This window comes from Acartia tonsa, chromosome 11 (assembly GCF_053477335.1).
Source record: "Acartia tonsa isolate MP-2025a chromosome 11, ASM5347733v1, whole genome shotgun sequence".
In the NCBI taxonomy this organism is placed as follows: domain Eukaryota; kingdom Metazoa; phylum Arthropoda; class Copepoda; order Calanoida; family Acartiidae; genus Acartia; species Acartia tonsa.
In genome coordinates this window covers 10,164,683-10,188,291 of record NC_137270.1, presented here as the reverse complement: position 1 = coordinate 10,188,291, position 23,609 = coordinate 10,164,683, and the positions used below count along the sequence as shown (strand labels likewise).

The following is a 23,609-nucleotide window of genomic DNA, read 5'->3' as shown; positions in this document are numbered from 1 at the left end:
ATTTATCTAAATTGATATATTATATCTTTTTATTTATCTATCCTATATTATTAATTTCTACCTATAACCTTATCTATCTATTAATTTCTCCATCTGTCTAAATATGGTTATAAACATTTCAAATGAGTTTGAGTTTAGTTCCTTACAATGTTTATCTTTGAATAAGAATAAAAATGCAGAAAAACCTCTTTTTTATCTTACATACGAGACACCATCAATTTTTTCGCTTTTTTTCAAACAAATGCATAAGAAAAAAATTGATAGTATTCATCCTTCAATAGAAACTAGAAAGGTAGATAAAAAATGGTTTCCAGATATTGAATGTTTTCAAAATAGTTTTAAGATTGTTCTTGATCTACCTATAACTTTATATTATAAAGGATTCCTTTTTGAACAATACATACGCACACTGGTAAGTTGTACAAAATTATTCAAATGGAATCTAATAGATAGTGATATTTGTACTAAATGTTATGTAAAGAATGATTCAGATCATGCAATTTTTTTCTGCAAATTCCCGAAATACTTCGCCCATTGTCTTGCTATTTTTCTAGATGAAATTTACTTTCAGGGTCGCCCTGAGTTCATTTTCCTTAAAGAAAATTTCTTTCTTTTTAACATCTATTATGAATGCTTTAAAGGTGACGATTTTGCTCAAATTTCGATGCTCATACTACTATGCAATTATCAATATATATCTTCCTTCCTTACGCCCCTAGAATCATCAATGGGTACTTGAGGTGATGGGGGCTTGAATTCGTTCCTCCTCCCCCCCCCCCTTTTTTTTATTCTAGTTTCAGAAACAAAAAATAAAAAATAATTTTAGGGGTGGAATTTTTGAGGTGGGGGAGGTGGTGCTACCCTCCCTCCAAATATAAAAAAAAACACATCCCAGTACCTATGAGCAGCTACACTGTAAAGGAAAACCGTATTGGTTCATTGTTTTGCAAGATCCTTCGCTAAAATTTTATGATATTACAAAGAAAGAAAAAAAAATTTAAAATAGTTTGATAATACAGCTTCTTATAGGTAGCTTGACAGCTTATAGAATATTTTTAATTTATAACATTGCTGCTTATTTAATTTTTTAACATTTGTTTTACATTACTAATTCATTATAAAATAATAATATAATGGTGAAATAAATAACTACTATTAAAGAGGAATAAGTTTTTTAAACATAAGGAATAAAAAGAGTAGACATGGGTTTAGGTATAAGAATTTAGCTAAACAATTTGGCCTTTTTTCCACAACTCTAATGAAGTTTATATCTCAAAATACCTTTTCATGAAACTTAACAGTTTTTTGATACTGAAAAAAGGCCAATACATTTTCTCCCATTCTTGATTATAGTGATGGTTCTAACGTCTTTAATTTTAGATGTATATACCCAAAACCAAATATTGTCAATGGTTGCACAACCTTTTTCTGGAAGTTCTAACTACACTCTAACCTTTTTATTATGAATCATTGTTAATATCTTTATGTTTGACGGGAACAAGCCACTTTTTATGACTAATAGTCCCCTTCTCTGAAACTGATTGAGAAATAGAATTGATATCTTACTTAATTTATTTGAAATTGAAAATTCATGAGAGGGCGTGTAGTAATGCCATATTTAATCAGTTAGGATTTTGACAGTTTTTGTTACTATATTTTTAAAACTATTTGTGCCCTAACATTTAGGGGCTCTGTATTTGAAGGGGTAAATATAGGGTAATGAACAACCTAAAACCACACCGGGACCTATGTAAAGTTTCCTAAAATGAAGAACGCATTCCATTCGATAGTTATTTAAATCTTCAATGGAAATTTTGTTTATTGTCATTGTAGATGTACATTATCCCCAAAAAATCCCTCACAAATCTACTGTACCTTTTTAATCTGTAAATTTGTTTTGCTGTTCTTAATATTTTTTTGTAATTCTAAACTTGGATCTACTGCAGTTCACGGTAAAATATTGCTGGTAACGAATAATGCCAAAAATGTAAGAATTTTTAAGGCAACTAGCTGCCAAACGGCTGAACGTACAGATCATACCCGCACACCATCTTAAGCAGTATAAGAAGGCCTACAAATAATCAGGAATAGCTAAGATCCAATGATGTACATGGAAAGCTTCACTGAAGAAAAAACGTGTAAAATAGGTCCTTTTCGCGCATTTCTCTGCACTGCGAGATAATTATAATAATTCTTATGCGGCTTAAAACAATGTGCGGGCATTATCTGTATGTTCAGCCGTTTGGCAGCTAGCAGGCTTAAAATTTCATAGATTTTTGGCATTGTTTGTTACCAGCAATATTTTACCGTGAACTGCAGTAGATCCCTAAACTTTGCTCATAATGGTTATTATTCTTTTGTTTTGTCATTTAATGGGGGAGCTGTTTTGAATTTTGAAATCAACAATAGTTCCATCAAAATCCTAACTGTTTAATGGCATAAAATAAAACAGTTTTTATTGCTAATTTATTTGAATTTTATACAATCTAATTATTGGCCACAGATGGTCAAAAAATATAGAAAAAGGACAAGTTTGCCCATAAGAAGCGCAGCAACACCAATCAAAAAATGTTTATTAAAGAACAGCAAAGAACAACAGTATACAAATAATAATATACAAGAAGATTATTATCCAAGATAAACTCACAACAAAATATAAATATTACATATTTAATCAGACATTACAAATTGTTTCAAACATGTTTGCTCGCTTCAGATGTCAATACAAATCTTTTTGTTAATTCGAGGATTTTTTAAAGCAAAAGGTTTGTGTATGTGTTTGTGTGCTAAAAAGTTAAGTGAGACAATTGTTGAGTGACTGTTAGTTAGTTGATCTTATACCATAATACATCAGTCTGTATGAAAAATAGAAAAGCTTTGGTGTTCGGGAAGAGAAGTTCCCCCCCCCCCCTTCTTCTTTAGATAACCTTTTTCACCCCTTAAAGGAATTCACATACCCAGGACAAAACCCTGGACACGCTACTGAAGGAAATTATCAAAAGTAGCAAAGGAATGTCAATACGATAATAGACAAGAGCAGTACATCAATTAGTACATACCCAAATTGATCCAACTATGATTAACACACCAATTATAATTGAATAAAAGCTTTGCTTCTTATAAAAAGCATTAATAAATTACTAAATTATTTCACTCGAATACTTCTCTATTCAAATGTTGTCATCCTATATAAAAGTGTTTTATCAATTGCGCGAAAAAATCCATGTTTGTATGCTAATTAAAAAGTAAAAAATCAACGTTTCTATAACTCTATTGAATAACCCCCCCACCCCTTCCATCTATACATCCAGAATCGCAAAGCTCTTCTGGGAGGGGCAACGGGGCAAAGATTCCTTCAAACGCACAAAATCACTCCTTTAATTTGCTAATTTCAAACGTTAAATGCCTTCTTTTAAATATTGAAATCTATAAAGAAAGTTATGCATGGGACACTAATGAGTAGGAGGAATGCCTTGGATCATAAACATGCGCAACTTAATTCATTTTTAAAAACGAAGCTTTTCTATAATTAAGGTAGGACCGTCCGTACGTCCGTCCGTCCGTCTTTAACGGATAGCTTTTTTCATTAATTTAGGCATGTTAGAATTGTCCTATCGATTTCAAACTTTGCATGGCGATTCCAGTAGTAGTTAGGTACGATTTAAAACTCGTAGCAACTCTATAATCATTACCAGATTGTCCGTACGTCCATTTTAAACATGTTGATTTTTTTTACTTTTTTAACAACAAATTTTTATGTGATCTAATTATCCGTTTGATTTGATTTTTGGTATATTGATTCCTGGGACAACAAATATAAATATTATAAGCGAAGCAACTCTATAATCAAGTCCTAAAAATGTAACTATGTCCATAAACATTATCCTGTATCAAGCAATTTTTCAACAAATTTACTTAAAATTTGGCTTTGACTCTTATACATTTATATTCTGATTATTCAGTTCTGACACTATATAAGTGTTAATGTCCGTTTGTCCTACCGTTTCCGTGCTTCGCTTTTATGTCATCCTTGTTAAAACATAGTTAGGGTTTTAAATCAAAGGGTCCGTACGTTTTGGTAATTGCTAGAAAAAAGTGTATGTTGTTTTTTAAGAAATCCCCCATTTGTATTATTTTGTCCTCGTGTAACAAATGGAGTGGTCCTATGGGATTTAAACTTTGTATATATATCTTTTCGTCCTTTTTATTAAAATATGTTTTTCTATCTTTTCTACTTTCCTATCTATTTACGTATGTATTCTTTCTGTCTATTCAACTATCTATCTATTTATCTATCAATCTATCTCTCTATCCATTAATCTATCTATCTATAACCTTCTTTATTTTGTTAATTCATCATGTAATAATCTATCCATCTATCCAACTATATATATGTAAATAACAATATACCAATCTACTAAAAAGAGTTTCATTTAAATATTTAAATAATGACAAAAGAAAACCAATCATTTATCTATCTATTTATTGTATAATGTTTTTCATCTATCTGTCTATCTATTTATCCCTGAATTTACAAATGGAGTGTCCCAAAGGGACTAAAATGTCCTTTGAATGGAGACGTAAAGAATTCCTTTTCAATAGAGTGGTCCAATTTTTTTATGAAGATAAGATTGGTCCAAAATAACAAAAAAGTAATTTTAAAGGATTTCTTTTTTAGCTGAAAAGTTATATGATTTGACGATGTACAATGTACATCCCTAATGATGATGAAGAAAATTACCCGTTTTGCAAATAAATTTATTGGCCGAAAAGTTTGGTGTAACAAATCAAGTTTTAATATGTGTAAATCTTTTAAGCCAACGAATAAGTGATCATTTTTTATAAGCAAAAAATTGGGTACAAGTATAATTAAATGTCCATTGGCCCCCTTCCTCCCTCAAATTTAATGCACAATGTAAAACTGTTGGACATACTGTTAACTCAAATATCAATATTCAATTTTTAAGGAGGTTAAATTTTTAAATTATATTTCTTCTCTCTAACATAACCATGAATGGCTGACTTTTTAAAAATTGAAGTATGAAAAAAAAGTATTATTCATAGTATTACAGTAAATTCTAGATTGCTAAATTATTGTCACACTACTAACACAGTATGACCCTAGAACTCGAATTAAGAATTAGAATGCTCAACAAATGTGTTATTGGGATGTTTTTCTTGACAGAGACAAGTTTTCTATAAAAAAAAATAGGGCAGACGATAATTTCAGCATGAAACTGAGATAAAGTAGCAACTAACCCGTTGATTGCATGATCTTTGTCTGGATGTCTTAAAAACGAGCGAATATGGCAGAGCATCGAACCCATAACCTCAGCCCAAATCATAATTCATCTAAACTTTTCTTCTAATTACCATTCCCGTTTTGAAACCCCCCCAAAGATTTATTTTGTGACAAAGATGGGGACGGGGGGTAATGGAACCCCCCAGGGAGGGTGAGTATTCCTTTAATTTGAAATGGAATCATTCTAGCGTATTTGAACACTAAGACATGAATACGAAACAACCAATTTTTAGCATTGAATAACATATATAAGTTGATTACAGGTCAGTCTTGCCCACTTTAACTCAATAGTACTTTATTATGACGACATATTAATGTTAATATATCAGCTATGCCAACGATTTTTCATTATTAGTTGGGATAAGGTATTACTCAAAACAGGCGCATTTCATTAGGACACCTAGACAAAGATCATGTTGTTACGATAAGTGGAGCTATTTCATCTGCATTAAAAAAATAAATTGTAACAATATGAAATTAGCTGTTTCTTTTTTTTTGTATATGTATGACTCCTCGTGTGTGTGTGTGTTCATATGAGTGTTGGTAAGTGTATAATTTATCCAATAAATTAGGACTGATTTACCATCTGTTACACGCAGGGATTTAGGGATAGGTCATTGTGAAATAATATATACATTGCTATTCATAAATATAAAGACCCTTAAAACAATTGTTCAACAATAACATTTATGTTTTGTTTATTTTACTTCTTCAAGAAATTTAAAAACATTTCGTGAAGAAGTACAACCCTTTCGGGCTAGCCATTTCAGATATCTTTAGCATCTGACAAAAAAAACTTTACTACTTTATTTAAGAGAATAGACGAAGGAGAACTTTTTTCCATTAAAGCAGTTTGTCGTGGCTTACATATGTCATAAAATGGATTTTGAAAAGTTTTGGTCACTTCTGACATGATATAGACAGTATAATGATTGGACCTTGGACGGTTTCATGCTATTTTATATCTTGTATTTAATTATCCCATTATCCCTTTACTTTCAGATTAATTCCATATAACAACTTTATTAAAGTGAGAATACAAATATCAAATAATTAGATGGATTGATAGATAGATGGATGGATATTTATGGATAAATAGATGAACTTCTCGGTGATGGATGTAATCAAACTTGTTTTATTTTGTCGTCGAGATATGTTAGACAAGGTTACCGCGAAAGTCTAACATTCTTTATGCCTCTTTGGCGGTCTGTTACCCTTTAAATTTCGCCGCTATTTCCTTTACATATAGAGTTGTAACTCTTCTAATTTTTGTAGCGAAGCTATTCTATAGTTGTTGTCTGTTTGTCTTATTAAAGGTGTTGTACAATTATTAATAGAACAAATATTACGTAAATCAATTTTGGTTAAAATCTAAGGGTAAGAATAAAATAGCATAACAAACATGCCGAAACCTAATCATGAAATTGTTATCCTGGGACCTATGTATGAAGCTTCTGTAAAATCCAATAGGTTATTAAGATCTAACCGTAAAAACATAACTTTACCAATTAGTATGATTTTAAAGTTTTAAAAATAATAATTTGACTTTTTAAAAACTAAATATGAAAACATTTGTGCTTGTTGAAATGTATTTGGCTCGCCGCAGGTTATGGGTCAACTTATTTGTTCCTTGCGGCAAATATAGGCAGGTGTACTCAGACACTCATAGATAGTTAGGTAAAGAGATAGATTGATAGATTTTGCAAGATTGATTTTATAACAAAAAAGTTTAAAAACTCGAGTTAAGTAGTGGTGCGAAAAAAGGATGACGCTGAAAGTCGCTCAATGTGACGTCATAAAAATGAGAGATCATCCATCTCTTTTTTGGGGGTTTTCTTTCCCGTCCCTCCTCTCCCCATCCCTCATTTTTATGACGTCAGAATTTTTCCTAAGCGACTTTCTTCGTCTTCGAAAAGCGTTTGCAAACATTTGCAATTTTCTTGCAACTTTATTTTTCTTCGTGTATGGCAAAAAGAAGTACGGACATAAAAAAAGAATTACTACGGAGTGTAGGAAGTATATCTTCCCAAAGTATCTTGTTTTTCTTTAAAGTAAACGTACGGACAGACGAATAAACCTTTTTTATAGAGTAACTGAGTTACAAATTAGTAGACCAACCACGCATCCAAGAAACTAGTATTTCTTTCCCTAGTTGATTATGTTTTCTTTACTTATTACGAACGGACATTACCCAGTTATAGAGTAGCTGCGCTAAAAAAGACCTACCACGCAGTGTGTAAAGGATCTAGTATTTGTATCCCCAGTTACTGCTGTATCAATTTTCCATTATGTCAGAAATTTAATATTTTCTTTCCCCCTGAGGTCAAATTTTATTGGCAGAGTTGCAAATATCAATCTTTCTACCCATCCATTCATCTTTATAATCTACCTATCAATTTGTATATTTCTTGACAATTCATCAATAAATGCATTACTCAATTTAAAAATGTACTAGTGGCTGCTCCCATAACATCAAGGGAGTCTGTATTCTAAGGTTAAATAAAATAAAGAACAAAATCAGTTCATTAGTTTATTATTATTATTATTTGGTATTATTTTCTGTGCATCAATCTATCTATCTATCTATCTATCTATCTATCTATCTATCTATCTATCTATCTATCTATCTATCTATCTATCTATCTATCTATCTATCTATCTATCTATCTATCTATCTATCTATCTATATATCTATCTATCTATCTATCTATCTATCTATCTATCTATCTATCTATCTATCTATCTATCTATCTATCTATCTATCTTTCTATCTATCTATCTATCTATCTATCTATCTATCTATCTATCTATCTATCTATCTATCTATCTATCTATCTATCTATCTATCTATCTATCTATCTATCTATCTATCTATCTATCTATCTATCTATCTATCTATCTATCTATCTATCTATCTATCTATCTATCTATCTATCTATCTATCTATCTATCTATCTATCTATCTATCTATCTATCTATCTATCTATCTATCTATCTATCTATCTATCTATCTATCTATCTATCTATCTATCTATCTATCTATCTATCTATCTATCTATCTATCTATCTATCTATCTATCTATCTATCTATCTATCTATCTATCTATCTATCTATCTATCTATCTATCTATCTATCTATCTATCTATCTATCTATCTATCTATCTATCTATCTATCTATCTATCTATCTATCTATCTATCTATCTATCTATCTATCTATCTATCTATCTATCTATCTATCTATCTATCTATCTATCTATCTATCTATCTATCTATCTATCTATCTATCTATCTATCTATCTATCTATCTATCTATCTATCTATCTATCTATCTATCTATCTATCTATCTATCTATCTATCTATCTATCTATCTATCTATCTATCTATCTATCTATCTATCTATCTATCTATCTATCTATCTATCTATCTATCTATCTATCTATCTATCTTTCTATCTATCTATCTATCTTTCTATCTATCTATCTATCTATCTATCTATCTATCTATCTATCTATCTATCTATCTATCTATCTATCTATCTATCTATCTATCTATCTATCTATCTATCTATCTATCTATCTATCTATCTATCTATCTATCTATCTATCTATCTATCTATCTACCTATCTATCTATCTATCTATCTATCTACCTATCTACCAACCTATATATCTATCTATCTATCTTTCATATTTATAAACAAATTGATTGCTACTTCCTACCTCATTAACGGCAGTTTTTGAGATGCGGTAAACAAAAAGAAATATGTTGACAATCCTAGCTAAAAATAATTAATTATATACGTCATTAAGACAGCTGAAAGATTGACTCTAATTGAAAGTGAAACTTTTTATTTTCAGATGGGCTTCTTTATGGCCTAAGCTGGTTTTAAGCTATTTTGCAAGTAGTTTGAGAGTTTTTTTTAAACATTCAAGAAAAATAGTCAGAATAGATAAAAAAGAATTACATATTCCCTTTCTTTTTTGTGCTGTCCATAATTTTAGGCTTTTAGATTATTGTTTTGTTATTAAAATTAAATTGAATATTTTTTTCTATTTGCAAAATAGTTTTCTTCAGATGAATTATTCCTTCATTACTTGGGGTAGAATACATTTCCATGAAATTCAAATTCAAAGAGAATTTTAAATCTCTGTTGAATTCAATAAATTCTTGGCATTTTCCCCGTATTCTAAAAGAGGAACAAATCAAACCCCTCCCACCCTTTCTCTTCTGATAAGTTAAGAACATTTGTCTTCGCCCTTTTAAAAGGGTTTTTTAAGTCCGTACTTTTGTCTTTAAAAAGGTTGTAACAGCTAAATCTACACAGTTAGGACTTCTGAATTACAGTTTTGACTTTAAGACAAATGCCGTGCAATCAAAAGGTTTGGTATTCAACAACCTTGCCTAGAAGAGCTTTACAAGATTTACCTACATGTAAAGTAATCGACTAGTCTAGTGCCAATAAACTTTTCACCTAAACGTTTTTTAGTCATTAGCAGATTTATTTTTTTGAAGGTTGTACTTTTTAAATATTTCTATTACTAACGTAGGTGCAGATTTTTGTAGTACGGCACTAACATTCCAAATATGGCAGACAACCAACCCTTAGATTGCTGGTCTTTTGTCTAGAAACCTTTCATGGTAAAGAGTTGTCCTGGGTCATGGCATTCCCCCATAATATTAATGTCACGCATTAAACATCGCAAAAGTAGGCAAAACTAACGTCTTTACTCTTTAGTTATTATGCGGGTTGGCAAAGATTCGAACCCGTCACCTCCTGTGACGATTAGAGGATGCGCTACCTTTGGTAGTAAGTTGATTGAAAAATTAGATGTAAGTAAATAGGAAATTGGTAAGGTTATCTTTATTTTATATTCCGAACCTTTTTTTATTTCAAATGCATTTAAGATTAAAAGCATATATTATTGCAACCATTTTGCTTCTTTTATCTTTTTCAGTATAAATTTAAAACTTATTCATTAATTATTTTCCCGGAGCTATTTCTCTTGGGAGGGTGGTGTAACCCTACCCTAAAAGGTTTTAAACCTTTCCTTGGACCTATAAGAAGCTACACTGTAAAGGAGAATCGTATCAATCTATCGGTTAGCGAGTTCTAAGGCTGCAGACAGACACACATACAGACGGGCAGTTGCAACCTCCCCAAAAATAGTTTAAAACTTTCCTTGGACCTATAAGAAGCTACACTGTAAAGGAGAATCCTATCAATCTATCGGTTAGCGAGATCTAAGGCTGTAGACAGACACATACACACTCACACACAGACAGGCAGTCAAAACCTCACCAAAAATAGTTTAAAACTTTCCTTGGACCTATAAGAAGTTAAACTGTGAAGGAGAATCCTATCGGTTCATCGGTTAGCGAGATCTAAGGCTGTAGACGGACACACACACACACTCACACACAGACAGGCAGTCAAAACCTCACCAAAAATAGTTTAAAACTTTCCTTGGACCTATAAGAAGTTAAACTGTGAAGGAGAATCCTATCGGTTCATCGGTTAGCGAGATCTAAGGCTGTAGACGGACACACACACACACTCACACACAGACAGGCAGTCAAAACCTCACCAAAAATAGTTATAAACCTTTCCAGGACCTATGAAAGGCTACACTGTAAAGGATAAACATTTCGATCCATAGGTTAGCGAGACCTTTTGCTACAGACAGGCGGACGGACATCCTTTTTTTTATATATATAATTAATAAGCTTTCGGACGATATTGAATAATACTACTAGTAAAAGATAATTTTAGCACTAGCAAATTTTATTTGCATTAATAATTCTACGTACAAAGCAGTTTAGTTTAGTTTTTAATCATATTCTTTTTACATAGCGGCTGTATCACAGTAGAATTTAATAGTAATTTAGACTGGTGGTTCCTAAAGACAATAATTATAGCAGAATAACATCACTGCAGCAAGCTACAATAGGCTGATGTTATACTAAACAATTATAATAACTTTAAGTAACACCTCATAGTTAATTTAATAGTATTAAAGATATAAGTATGAAACTAAAAAATTCAAATTTTGGGAGAGGAATGGGCAACTTTTATTATTTACACCCATAACACTTATTTTGGGGCAATGGAATTAGGTGCTTTACTTTATACTTTCATCTTAATCTCTGTTAAATTTTTAGCTTTTAATAAAAGCCTGAACTAGTTAAATAGTAACTTTTTATTTTCTTTCATTTATTGCCATAATGTTTATCTAATTATTGGTAAAGTTAAAAGTTTAGAATATTTTTGTACAAAAAAATGTTAAAATGGCGATTGCAGACTTTAAAATGGCAACTTAAAACAACTATTGCTTAATAATTATGACAGTAACTGTATGAAATTTAAGCATAAGAAAATGATACATAATATAAACAGTTTTGTTTTCATGGCACTTTTGTTAGTTCATAACATAAAAAATGATAAAATAAGGACTAAACTAAAATATTAAAAGTATGGCACATAGGTATACTTGAAAATCACAACAAAATGGCTACCCAAAAACGCAACAACAATTTGTGCAGTCTTTAGAGTTAATGGTAAATTCTATTGTTTGATAAATCAATTCAATAAAAGATTTGGTTATCATTCCCTATAAAATTTATCTTAATGGTTTATTTTATGGCTTATTGTTTGAAATTGCATCCAAATATTACAGGGTGGGGCAAATAAGACCGGACAAACTTTAAATGGCTATAGCGCCAAAACTACTTGACCAATCAGGACGTTTGACCACACTATAAAAAGCTTAGGTAATGACCTTTTAGCACAAAAAAATCTTTGGACGAAGATGGACATGTACAACGAGCTGGCCGCGCATATGTTTAACAAGGCAGATTCCAAATGCGCCGGTGGTTTAATCTGGATTCTCGACTAGGGCCCACTAAATCTGGCCTCAGCCAATCTGTAGGTGAGGTAGAGTTATGCAACTTACTGGGGATACTGTTAGATACATAATTAAGACACTAGAAAGGACTTGAGCTCTCTATCTGAAATAGCTTGGCCGTAGTACTCAAAGCAAAGTGAAACGGGGCAGATTTTGAGATGAAAAAACGTCAAAAACCGTGAAAATTTCTCGGTTCTTGACTTCAGGGACCCATATTGAACTTTAAAACCAATTTTAGGCTATGGGTTGCGCTGACAACCCTAGCTGAAACTTCATGCCCTTTCTAAAAAGGTATAGAACGGCATTCTAACTCAACTGTGGTCCAAATAAGAGCCTCTGTGTATAAGGGTAGCTTGAAAGTTGGGCTAATTTGGATCCTGCGGTTACTCACGTTCCTAAGGAAATGTGGCCTCCCAGCAGCCTAATCTTAATTCAATAGACTTTTGGGCCTGTGGCTACTTTGAAGCATCCACCAATAGACGTGTCCATACCACAAAGTCCTTCCTCATTGCTACTATCAAGGAGAACTACGCCAGCTTGGACAGGTACATCTTGACCTGGAACTGCCGGCGGTTGAGGAGGCGGGTAGAGGCGGTGATTAAGGCTGGCGGCGATTTTATTGAATAATCTAATAGTCATATACCTATTTTGCTTGCCAGTTTTTAAAATTCAATAAAATCTTCAAAATTAACGATTTTATGTTCATTTGTTTAGAAGTTAGAATTTGTCCGGTCTTATTTGCCCCACCCTGTATAGTTGAATTTAGAATAATGAAACTTACAAAGAAACACATTAAAAAAATTTGAAACTTGTTTTAAAGCAAGAATATTAGGAACAATAAAGGCAAATTAATCTTAAATGAAAGCCATATACATCAAAATAATATAAAACAGAATAAAAGGGTAAAAAATTAAGATAATTAAAATTTTTCTAAGAAGTAAATACACACTAATTTAATTAGAAAGAAAGACAGCGAGTGTTAAAAAGTAATGATAATCATAATTTTACATTATTCTAAAAATTATTACTGAAATTAAAATACAAAAATAATTAAATCTTCTAATGATACTTAACCTTACGTATTTTTCAGAATTTTAAGTATCAGCTAAATTTAGTAACTTTTTTTATAATAAAACACATTTCATTAATGTTTATTAAGCAAGTCTTTTTTGCACAAAATGTGCATATTTTTTTTTTCTTCAACAGATACTTCTTTTTGTGTACATTCATTATGATGCACTGACTTTTATCAATTTCATCGGTACCAATCACACATTATTATTTGCTCTGTACTGACTGTACATTGTTCTGTACTGCTGCATAGCTGCTGCCGTACCCCGCGTACGAGCCGTAACCAGCGTACGGGTTGGAGTAGAAATCTGTATTGGCTCCCCCACTTCCACCATTACCTCCTCCCATTCCTCCACTGCTTGCTGAAAAAAAAGATAATATAATTATTGAAAAAAGAGTTATTTATCGAAGCATTATATTGAAATTAAACATTTTAGAATAAAAACCAGTCTTGTAAGCCTTGATGGACAGATTGCTTGGTTTACTAAACGGGTTTTTATCTTATGATTCTTATTTTAATGTACTGGAAATGTATATTTTATTTGCGCCATTTTTTGTTGGTAGTTCTGTTTCTTATTTTCTTAATTCTAGTAGATAAACTTTGAAAATATTAATTTAATTCACATTTCTATAGAAATGAAAACCACAAGATTTTTAATTTACTTTTTATATCTTGCTTAGAATTTTTATAGAGTAGTTGTAAATAGGAAGAATTAAACAAAAACAGATAATACAGGACAATTAGGTATAATCACACGGGTAGATCACTGCCGGATATCTGTAGAGTAGATTTGCTACTTTTTAAAACTAAAAATCTGTCAAGGAGGAAGGGACACATGCTTGAAAGCTATGCTAGTACACAAAGTTTCATTCCTTTACTTAAAAACTAATTTTCACTGGTTGGTACAGACTAATTTTCTATTATAATTTTGGGAGAACAAAAACTTTTCACCAATTGTCTTATCCCTTTAGATCCCTGGAAGCTGTCCTCTGTAAGGCAGACACTTGTGTTGAAAAAGTTTGACAAAATTATTCTTAATCACTTTTTAATGGCTTAAACAACTTTTCTCAGGAATTATAGGCATTAGTATTTAGAAAAGATTTAGAAAACATATTTATATGGTTTCGACTTAAATGATTTTAATGAAAGCAATAAAACAGCAATAAAGCAAAAGATTTTAGTGATTAGAATTTTTTTGTCATTTTACTGAAATAAGAATTTACTGCTACTATTTCCCTATCCCTGTAATACTAGATTTTACTCTTGAAGCTAAATTCAAAGGTGGAGCTAAAAATAAAGCAAATAAATATTTAAATTTAAATAATAGTTTGCTTTGTTGAGTTTTCTATTACAGAAAACAATAACGTTTAAGCAGTAAAAGTACTACAGTTTATATGACAGAAAGACAGACTATTAAAAAACCTAGCTACGTTGTAAAAAAAGAAGTTTTTAAAAATGCATGTATAGCTTTTGTAACACTACTATTCATAAAGGTTTAAAAATAGAATATATGTACTTTTAACTCAGTTTTTAATGATCTATGTAGCGCTGACTTATCTATCTATACTATAGATCTATACACATTTTCAAAAAGTAGTTTAAACATAGATATGCCTATATAGAAATATGTATAACTTCAAATGTTTTGTAATCAGTAATTAACCTAACCATTTTCTTAATTTTTTCTTAATCTTTCCTTAATATCACCACTTTCTATCTATCTACAATTAGGTAACTTATTATCTATCTATCTATAAATCTATCTATCTAATGACAAGCACTTTTAGGTCATGACGCATGAAAGGTTTAAGAAACTTAAAAATAAAAAGCGGCCCTTGAAGGCAAATTCATTTAAATAGGTATTTTCATAGTTTTAGTAGCGTGGCTACTTTATAAGTACAGTGTATGTTTTAACATTTGTTCGACTGTTTGTTACCTGTATGTCCGTCTGTCTGTGTCTGAATAGTTATTTCTCGCATCGTATTATAAACGGCTTTCCGCGGATATAGAATGTACAATTATGAGATTAAAACTAGTTTTAATCTTATGATTGTACATTTCTATATTCGTAGAAAGCTGGATATAATACGATGCTAGACATAGTTTTTTCATATGGATGAGAACCGGTTCCTATCCACCGGATTCGAATGAATACGAGAAAATAAAATTCTTACCAAGAGTGTGTGATAAAGATTGGTAATTCTGTGTCATCGTCTCATACAACGCTTCTGTATTAACACCGCCGATTTGCCCGCCGAAAAATCCGCCAGCGGCGGCAGCACCTGCAGAATAAGGCGAATCGCCTCCAGCACTTCCACCGCCGCCAAGTGGACTGTTGGTTAGCGGAGGCGGCGTAGACTGAGACGCGTTAGGGGCATTTGTAACGACGGCGGACGGCGGTTGCTGGCTGGTGTTGTTATTATTATTGTTGTTTAATGAAGGCGGGTGGGAAGAAACGGGGGTACAATTTTTCTCCTGTTTAATCGGCGGGTGTTGAATGTTGCCCCAACGTGCAGCGGCTGCTTGGGCAGCCCACATAGCTGCTGGGTAGCTGGCGCCGTTGTTGACGGCTGTAGGCGAATTGGGTAGCTGTTGTTCGGGGTAGTCGGTTCGAAGCCGTTTTGTTTCTTCGGCTAACAACTTCTCTGTACATACATCTAAAGAGTAATCATAGTTATCAAAAGGTTTTTAGAGGAAATAAAAACGACTCTTTAAAAAAAACAGAAATATTGTATAAATATTTGCATAAAAAAAACTTAACTGCTTAATAAAGTTACTGCTTTGGGATTTCATTTTTTAAAATTCTTAAATAAAATATACTTACCGTCCAAATCTTCTCGTTTTCTTTTCTGCAAATTTGCGTTGCCGTCCGTCTGTGGTATGCCGAGGATTCCATTTATAGAGTAGGTTGGGTGGCCGCGCAGCGCGGTTTCTGCGGGCAGGGGAGAACTCGCGGATCCATAGCCGGAGATTTTGGCCTTTTCGGCGGCTTTGTTGCGGACGATTCTAAAAATAAGATTAAATACAATATATGATTGTCTGTATGTTTGTTTGTCTTTTTATCTGTCTATTCATATGCCTGTTTGTTCGTATCTAATGATCTCGCTAACCGCTGAACTGATATGGGTCTCCTTTACAGTGTAGCTTCTAGGTCCTTAGAAGGGTTATAACTATTTCGAAAAAGGGTACCACAAAAATTAGAATTAAATTGAGGGAGGGTAAACTGAACCATACCCCATCCCCCTCCCCCCCCCCCCCCATCTAGCCACTTGTATGTGTTGTATTTGTAGATCTATAATTCGTCTGTCTATCTGTAATGACTAATGATATATGTTATTACTTAAAACACTAACTTTCAACTGGTCTGTCTGTCTGTATGCATGTCTGTTATAATATCTGTTAATACTAGAAACACTGTCTGTCTGTCTGTCTGTAATAATACCTGTTAATACTTGAAACACTGGGCACGTTCTCTTGTGTACATACTCCTTCAGATAACAACCTAGATAGACAGATAATATAGAAATATAGAAAGAACACCAAGTTTGCCAGTTTTAAGCTAACGAATGGATAAACGTGTTTATAAGACTTTGAGCACTATTATATATTTTAAAATATCCCCTGCTTTCTTAAGATAAATAGATAGATAGTCAGATATATATACACATGACTTAGAAGCATAAGTAATTAATTAAATGGGTAAAATTGTCGACAGAATTCTTTATGTTCACCGCAACTTAAAAACTGCCGTTAATTAGGTAGGAAGTAGCAATCAATTTGTTTATAACTATGAAAGATATATTTAATTAATAGAAACAAAGAGAAGGAGGGATAGAAAAAAAAGAGAGAGGAAGAGAAGGAGAGATAAAAAGAAAGAGAAATAGAAAAAGAGAGATAAAAAGAAAGAAAGAAAGAAAGAAAGAAAGAAAGAAAGAAAGAAAGATAGATAGATAGAGAGAGAGAAAACCGACGTAAAGTGTTTTTAAAAATTTTTCTAAAAACATAAAAAAGATATTATTCTACTGACCTGTCTCTAATCTCCCATGCGAACATGGTGGGGTTCTCCTTCTTGTAGTTGCTGATAGCGTCCACTACGGGGGGTGTCGCCACCTTGGGCTTGCTCCCCCCGATCACCCCGGCCTTGTAGTTTCCAGTCTCGTAGTACCTATAAATGAATATGATTCAATAAATATTTTTCGCATCGTATTATAGACAGCTTTCCGCGGATAGCTCAGAACCGGATCAAATACAGTGCAAATTAATAGGGTTCAAAGCAATGCCGGTAACAAGATCACAAAGTAATTTGAAAGATTTTTAATGATACACTTGTTAGATTTTAAACGATTAAGCGGTGTATATTATTTAGAATTGTATTTTGTATAATTGATTCATACTGCTGCTATGTCAGATTACTGAAAGTAAAACTCTAAAGCAACCAATTAATATTTTTTTTTAATATTCAAACAGATATTGATTGTTAAATATATGGGTGGGTAGGATGTCTTTTTTATATAACTATAATTAACAGAAAAATTAGGCACGACAAATTCAACATTTTTAGTCATATATATGACTGAATGATTGAATTAAAAGATTTATTTGATCTTAAAATTCATATCCTACTGATTTTCTAATAGAGATATTTAAATTCATTAAAATTGAATTTTAAAATAATAGGGCTATTCTATAAATTTTGAATATATTATGAAAAACACAAAATGGAATCATGGACCCCTTTAAGAACTGCTTCCCACCATCTTCCAAAAAATTGTTTTTAGTCCTTTGGGACGTTATGTATATCCCTTTAGCCTTATCACTTTAGGGCATATACCTTTTTAAACCTTAATTTACTTAATCTAAACAATCTAGCACATTTTTTTTAAAATAAAGAGAATGGGGGAATGGTTGATTGAAAGGGGTCCATTGGACTTTTTAGGGATATTATCTAAAAAAAAGCAATGTGTGGTCTTTTAAAAGACAATATCTAACCCATTCAAAAGTCTATTTGAATCAGATTTATCAAACAGATAGTTTTGACTGAAACACCGCCCTGCGTAAAAGGAAAAAGTATTCTTTAAAACAAATAATTGAACAGGACAGACATAGATTTAATGAGGTGGTAAACAATTTTCTATAAGGACTATCATTCAAATTATCAGAACGGGCAAATAATAAAACTTATTCAATAGTAACAGGATGTTTTGTCTGTAATCTGTTTGTTTGTCAGTACCGAGGGATCTCGATAACCGATGAATATCCCCTATGTACCCAAAGTTTTATAACCATGTTAACTTAATAGATAGCACAAAAAAAGTTTTGATAATTTGATTAAACTATCATCGGTTGGTCTAAAATTTTTAACCAATAACTTAAATATGCAGTAGAGGATTTTTTATTTATCATCATTGGAGATGTGCCTCATTTTATCGTTCATTGTCATATCCCTTAAGATCCCAGATTATTTTCTCAGAATATTGTCTCTACTTTTTATTGCCGCTGTTTTATGATTTGAAAAAGTATTTGAAACAAGGACATACTCAACATTCATACTTTTATAGAAGCGTAGCTTCTCTATAACTTGTTATATCTAAAAACACTTAATTGACATAATTATCAGAAACATAGGAGACATTAAACTATAAATTATACTGGTATCTTATGAGCATGATCCCTTATTCGTCTGCTGAAATCTTTGTGTACTTTCAATAAATCTTGATGGGTTGGTTCAAACTAGCAGTGCTAAAAGTTTTCAACAGAAGTGCGATATTTTATCATCATTAGGAATTTACATAAAATTATCATCCATTGCCATAGCCCTTAGGAACCTTGCATATTTTAAGTTTTATAATATTAGATTAAAGTACATTTGTTACAAGTCCACTACATATGAACATAATTACGTCCTTGTTTTTTTTGTTCAAATTTTGCTGAACAAAATTCTAGAATTTCTTAAAACAAGAATCCCGTTGTTAGCGCAAGCCTAAGGACTAAATCCCCCCATCCCTAAAAAGTAGTGTTTTTGTGTAACAACCAAAATTAAATTTTTTGAATAAATGTATATTATGTTTATTCTGAAGGCATAATTATATAAATAAATAAAATATAAGCAATAAAAAAGTCATTGGTGATTTGGGGTCACTAGTATATTATAAGTTGAATAATGTTGAATTAGCTACTACAAATATAAAAAAATTTCGTTGTTTTAATAAATTCCTGACATAAAGATTTTTTAAAAATTCCCTGAAATCGGCTGATGTGACTAAAAATTCAACAGTTTGACAATTTACGTAAAGTTTCATACGTACAAAATATGTGGTGGAAATATCCTATTGATTTCAAATTGGACTGCAACTACCCCACCCTTACCATGAAGGGATTAGATTCTAAATAGGGAGGCAGGAGACATTGAAGTGTAAATCTTCACACCAGTACCCTTTGTTCTTTCATTCGTATGGGAAAAAACTTTAAGTATTTTTATTAATTCCGATTATTTAGGTTTAAATTAGCAATGTCCAACTTTTAACTAATAATTAATCTACAGATGGGGTAATTTTGTTTTGTTTCTCATAATTGGGAATGTAAAATGTGCAATACATAATTTTTTTGTATCCCCAAAAAACCCCTTAATTAAAAAAAATTTAATTCAAATACAGAAAAATCTTTTATAAAGGGGTTCATTTAAATATAAATAGGAAAATATTTTTCAAAAATTTTCCAAAAATTTTGATGATTTTTTATTTCAACACATTTTTAGGATTTAAAGAATGTTTCTAGATGGTCAGTTATGGATTGAAATATGCCTACGTCCCAAGCCTCTATTTTATACTTATTGGACTAAATTATATCAATTATATAATTATTTTAATTATAGTGCTAAGCCGACCAAGCTAATATTGCTTGATTTACTTCTACAAGAGACAAAAGGAATTGAAAATGATAGCTAAAATCGAAATATATCTTCATGTCTTAGAATAGTGTATTTTTTAAAAAAAATAGGTTGAAAAACATACTAACTTTAAAATGAGTTTATTTTTCCCAAAAATGTTTAGTTATTGTGCCAAAATAAGAATTTAGTCATAATCTTTATTTTTATTAATTTTCATCTCAAAACAGCAAATTGAAATGATGTCAACAACGATGAAGTCGACATTAACAAATACAATGTTTTATCAATAGAATGTCAAGAATTATCTTGAGGTTACAACGTTTTCCAATGGTTATTGAATTAATGCCCTTCAAAGTAGCCTAATACTTATCTAAGACCATTAAAAATCTTCCTTGGAAATTTGAAACCTCCATTTTACAGAATAGATATATACTTTTTTTTACTTTATTTGATGTACTATAAAAGATGAAAGATTTTCAAAAGCGTCAAATCAAATAAAAACTTTTATCTTAAAAATTTAAAACTTTTTGAGAGGTAGTATTTGATTAAAATACAAAATAATGGCGTTTTTCTTAGACTAAAAAGTAATGAAAAATAGATTAAATTTAGTTATATAGTAGCGGCGCTATTAAAAATATTTTGAGTGAATTAGTTTTAAAAGAAAAGAACAATAGTCTTTATTTCGCTAAAAGGTATTTGATAGGAATTCTGATACGACTAAAAAATTCAAGTTTTTGGGTCATTTTGAATTTTACTTTCATTTTCAAATAGTTTAATGCTTTTTTGTTATTTTTTCTTTCTTCAAAGATTTGCCTAACTAATTTATAAGAAGTGTAAGTGTCGATTTATGAACTTATACCATTTATTTATTCTTAAATATAAGGAAAATCTATGAAAATAATTTTCAAAAATTGCCGATCTTTTATAGATTTTTTGGATGATTTTATTGTTATACCTGGATAAAATTTTGGAGACACAACCATGTGAAACTCTGAGCTGTCTACTGATATCACATGGTCTGACTCCCTGGTGGGCCAGCTCAACAATACGCTGACGGACAACGTCAGGCAGAGGTCGCCCGTTCACAAACACACCGCCAAGTTGGTTCACGCCGCCGTGACCTGAAAATTAAATCTTCATTAGAAAAAAAAATATTTTAAACTGTTGTAGCCTAATCGGCCACCAGCTTTAATTTTGGTTATTATAACTGGTAGTGACTCAAAAATCAGCCGCGTGACGTCATAAAAATGAGGGAGATGAGAGGAGAACTGGGAAAGAAAACCACAAAAAAGAGATGGATAATATTATCATGACGTCACGTTGCTGATTTTTGAGTCACTTTGTCCCCCTGCTTATAACTGTGGTTTTAGTTTTCGTGTCAAGTTTTTTAAAAATCTTTAAAATTCCCATACCCACCTTAAATTTCAAAATCTATAAATATAATATTAAAATGAAACATTAAACTTTTACTATAAATGGTATCAAATTAAATTTCACCCTCCTTCCCCAAAATACAAAAAAAATATCAGTTTTCTTAAGATTTAAAAGGAAACTCAATGAGTCGGAATTTTTAGAATAGAATGATTAATTTGAAGGAAAAATAAGATTTTGTTAAATTAATGAGTAAGATTTTTTCGTCTTTTGATTTAAATCTTGCCAACCACTGAACCAATTGGGTTATCCCTTTTTGTCAAGCTTGGGATGGCTTTAGGCTACTTTATTTCTGAACAATTGAACTCTTTGGATGTTTTAAAGCTAATTTACTCTTATTTCTCTTTCTATCCTCGGTGCAAGGGGCGACGCCGCTAGTATTTAAAAAAGCAAAGGACCCTGTCACATAAAATGGATGGACAAACTATTTTAATGAAATCAAAAAGAGTGGCATTGGCTGACGTGTTTTCGATATGTCGTTTAGAGTTCTAATTAAGAAAATATTTGAATCCACTTTATGATCAAAATTAATAATATTTGATATAATACTATACAATACTGTACCTAAAAAAGAACACTATTCTAATAATTATTAAACAATGATATTAAAGTAAAATATAAATAATGAAAGCAAAGACTTTCTTTCTAAATAAGAAGAGATAACTTGGGTCAAAGCTAAAAATTTAACTTATGATTTTAATTAGCATACCCGTGAAATAGGACCTTTGCGTCTTAGCGTATTAATTTTAGGGGTTGGGGGAGGGGCTTTGGGGATGGGAGGGGGGGGGGGGGGTGAGATTTAATAGGATTACCCACGATATGTGAGATTTTCCCAAAATAAATGTTAACTTAGAGGGACAGGCATATGGCAACCAATGATATTTTTAAGTTTTTCCGCAAATGAATCTGAGCTAACAAAATTTAAAATAAATTTTCTGATTATCATATTGTTAAATTACTTACTGTAATAATTATAAATAAGGAAAATAATATCGCAACAATTTTTTTTATGAGAGAATTCGAAGCTAGTTATTTTTTATATTTTGTTAAAGCTATCAAGAGCGGGCTTAGCTACTGGACTTTTTATCTACAGGTGTTTTCTACAAGTATTTTGAATTTTGCTTTTAAAAAAGAAAAAGTATAGTAAATTGTTTCATGTGAAATGTATGAAATGAAAGTATTAACCACTAGATACGATATACTATCAAAGGATTCGAATTTCTATCTTTCTTTCTGTCTGGGTATGGTGCGAATTTGATCGCTAGCGGTCAAATTAAACATATGTTTATACAATACAGACAATTTAGCAAAACTTCATTATTGGATAAAAAAATATAGTAAAACACTGCTTATTTAAATAATTTGATAATGTTTAAGGTAAATTTTTTGTCACTCATTAATAAAAAGTAATTGTTATTCATTATGATTAATGTTTTCTGTATAAAACTAACTATAATTCGCTATCTTATTAAAAAATGAATTTAATGAATTTGCTGTGAGAAAAAAATGCAAGTGATTCTTATTAGCATCTAGGTATCAAAATATTAAAATCTAGGATATATAAGCTATTAGATTTCACAGTTTACTTTTAAATTAATTTTATATATTTCAAAATTATCTCAAATAAATATGTTTTAATGATAAATTTATTTTTATAATTATCTATCTTTCTTAATTGAATTATGATGATAATGGATTTTATGGAAAAAAAATGAATTTTTATGTCCACCTTAAAAGCTTCACGAATACTAGAAACCTAAATAAACCACGATTTTAAAAATGGGACTACCCTTATTTGGTTTGATAGATTTTGACAAAGGTTGTGCAATCAAAGGCTACTTACATGTATAATATTCCATCATATTATGGTTATATCTGTAGGCGGCCTGTGTAAGGTCCATACCGGCCATACTGGCCATTCCCATGGCCGGATGCCGCCAGCCGGCAAACAAACTACCACAAGCACCCAACATTTGAAAATGGTAGGAAAATCGGCCAAGAAGATTTATACAAA

At 31.2% G+C, this 23,609-nt stretch overlaps 1 protein-coding gene across 2 annotated transcripts in view; it reads right to left on the bottom strand.

Annotated features, from left to right (window-relative positions):
* Nucleotides 1-12,953: 12,953 nt before the first annotated feature.
* Nucleotides 12,954-23,609, bottom strand: part of LOC145332895 (uncharacterized) — a 28,467-nt gene continuing 17,811 nt past the window's right edge. Inside the window, exons 2-8 of one of the 2 annotated variants that reach the window (XM_080177999.1) lie at nucleotides 23,439-23,548; nucleotides 21,120-21,285; nucleotides 17,306-17,443; nucleotides 16,721-16,780; nucleotides 16,103-16,284; nucleotides 15,453-15,935; nucleotides 13,379-13,639 (exon numbers count right to left, since the gene is read on the bottom strand). In XM_080177999.1, coding sequence (XP_080034125.1) covers nucleotides 13,485-13,639; nucleotides 15,453-15,935; nucleotides 16,103-16,284; nucleotides 16,721-16,780; nucleotides 17,306-17,443; nucleotides 21,120-21,285; nucleotides 23,439-23,548 — 1,294 coding nt within the window. In that variant the 3' untranslated portion in view covers nucleotides 13,379-13,484. Of the gene's footprint in view, nucleotides 13,640-15,452; nucleotides 15,936-16,102; nucleotides 16,285-16,720; nucleotides 16,781-17,305; nucleotides 17,444-21,119; nucleotides 21,286-23,438; nucleotides 23,549-23,609 lie in introns of both variants that reach the window. The other variant, XM_080178000.1, reaches the window with a different exon arrangement.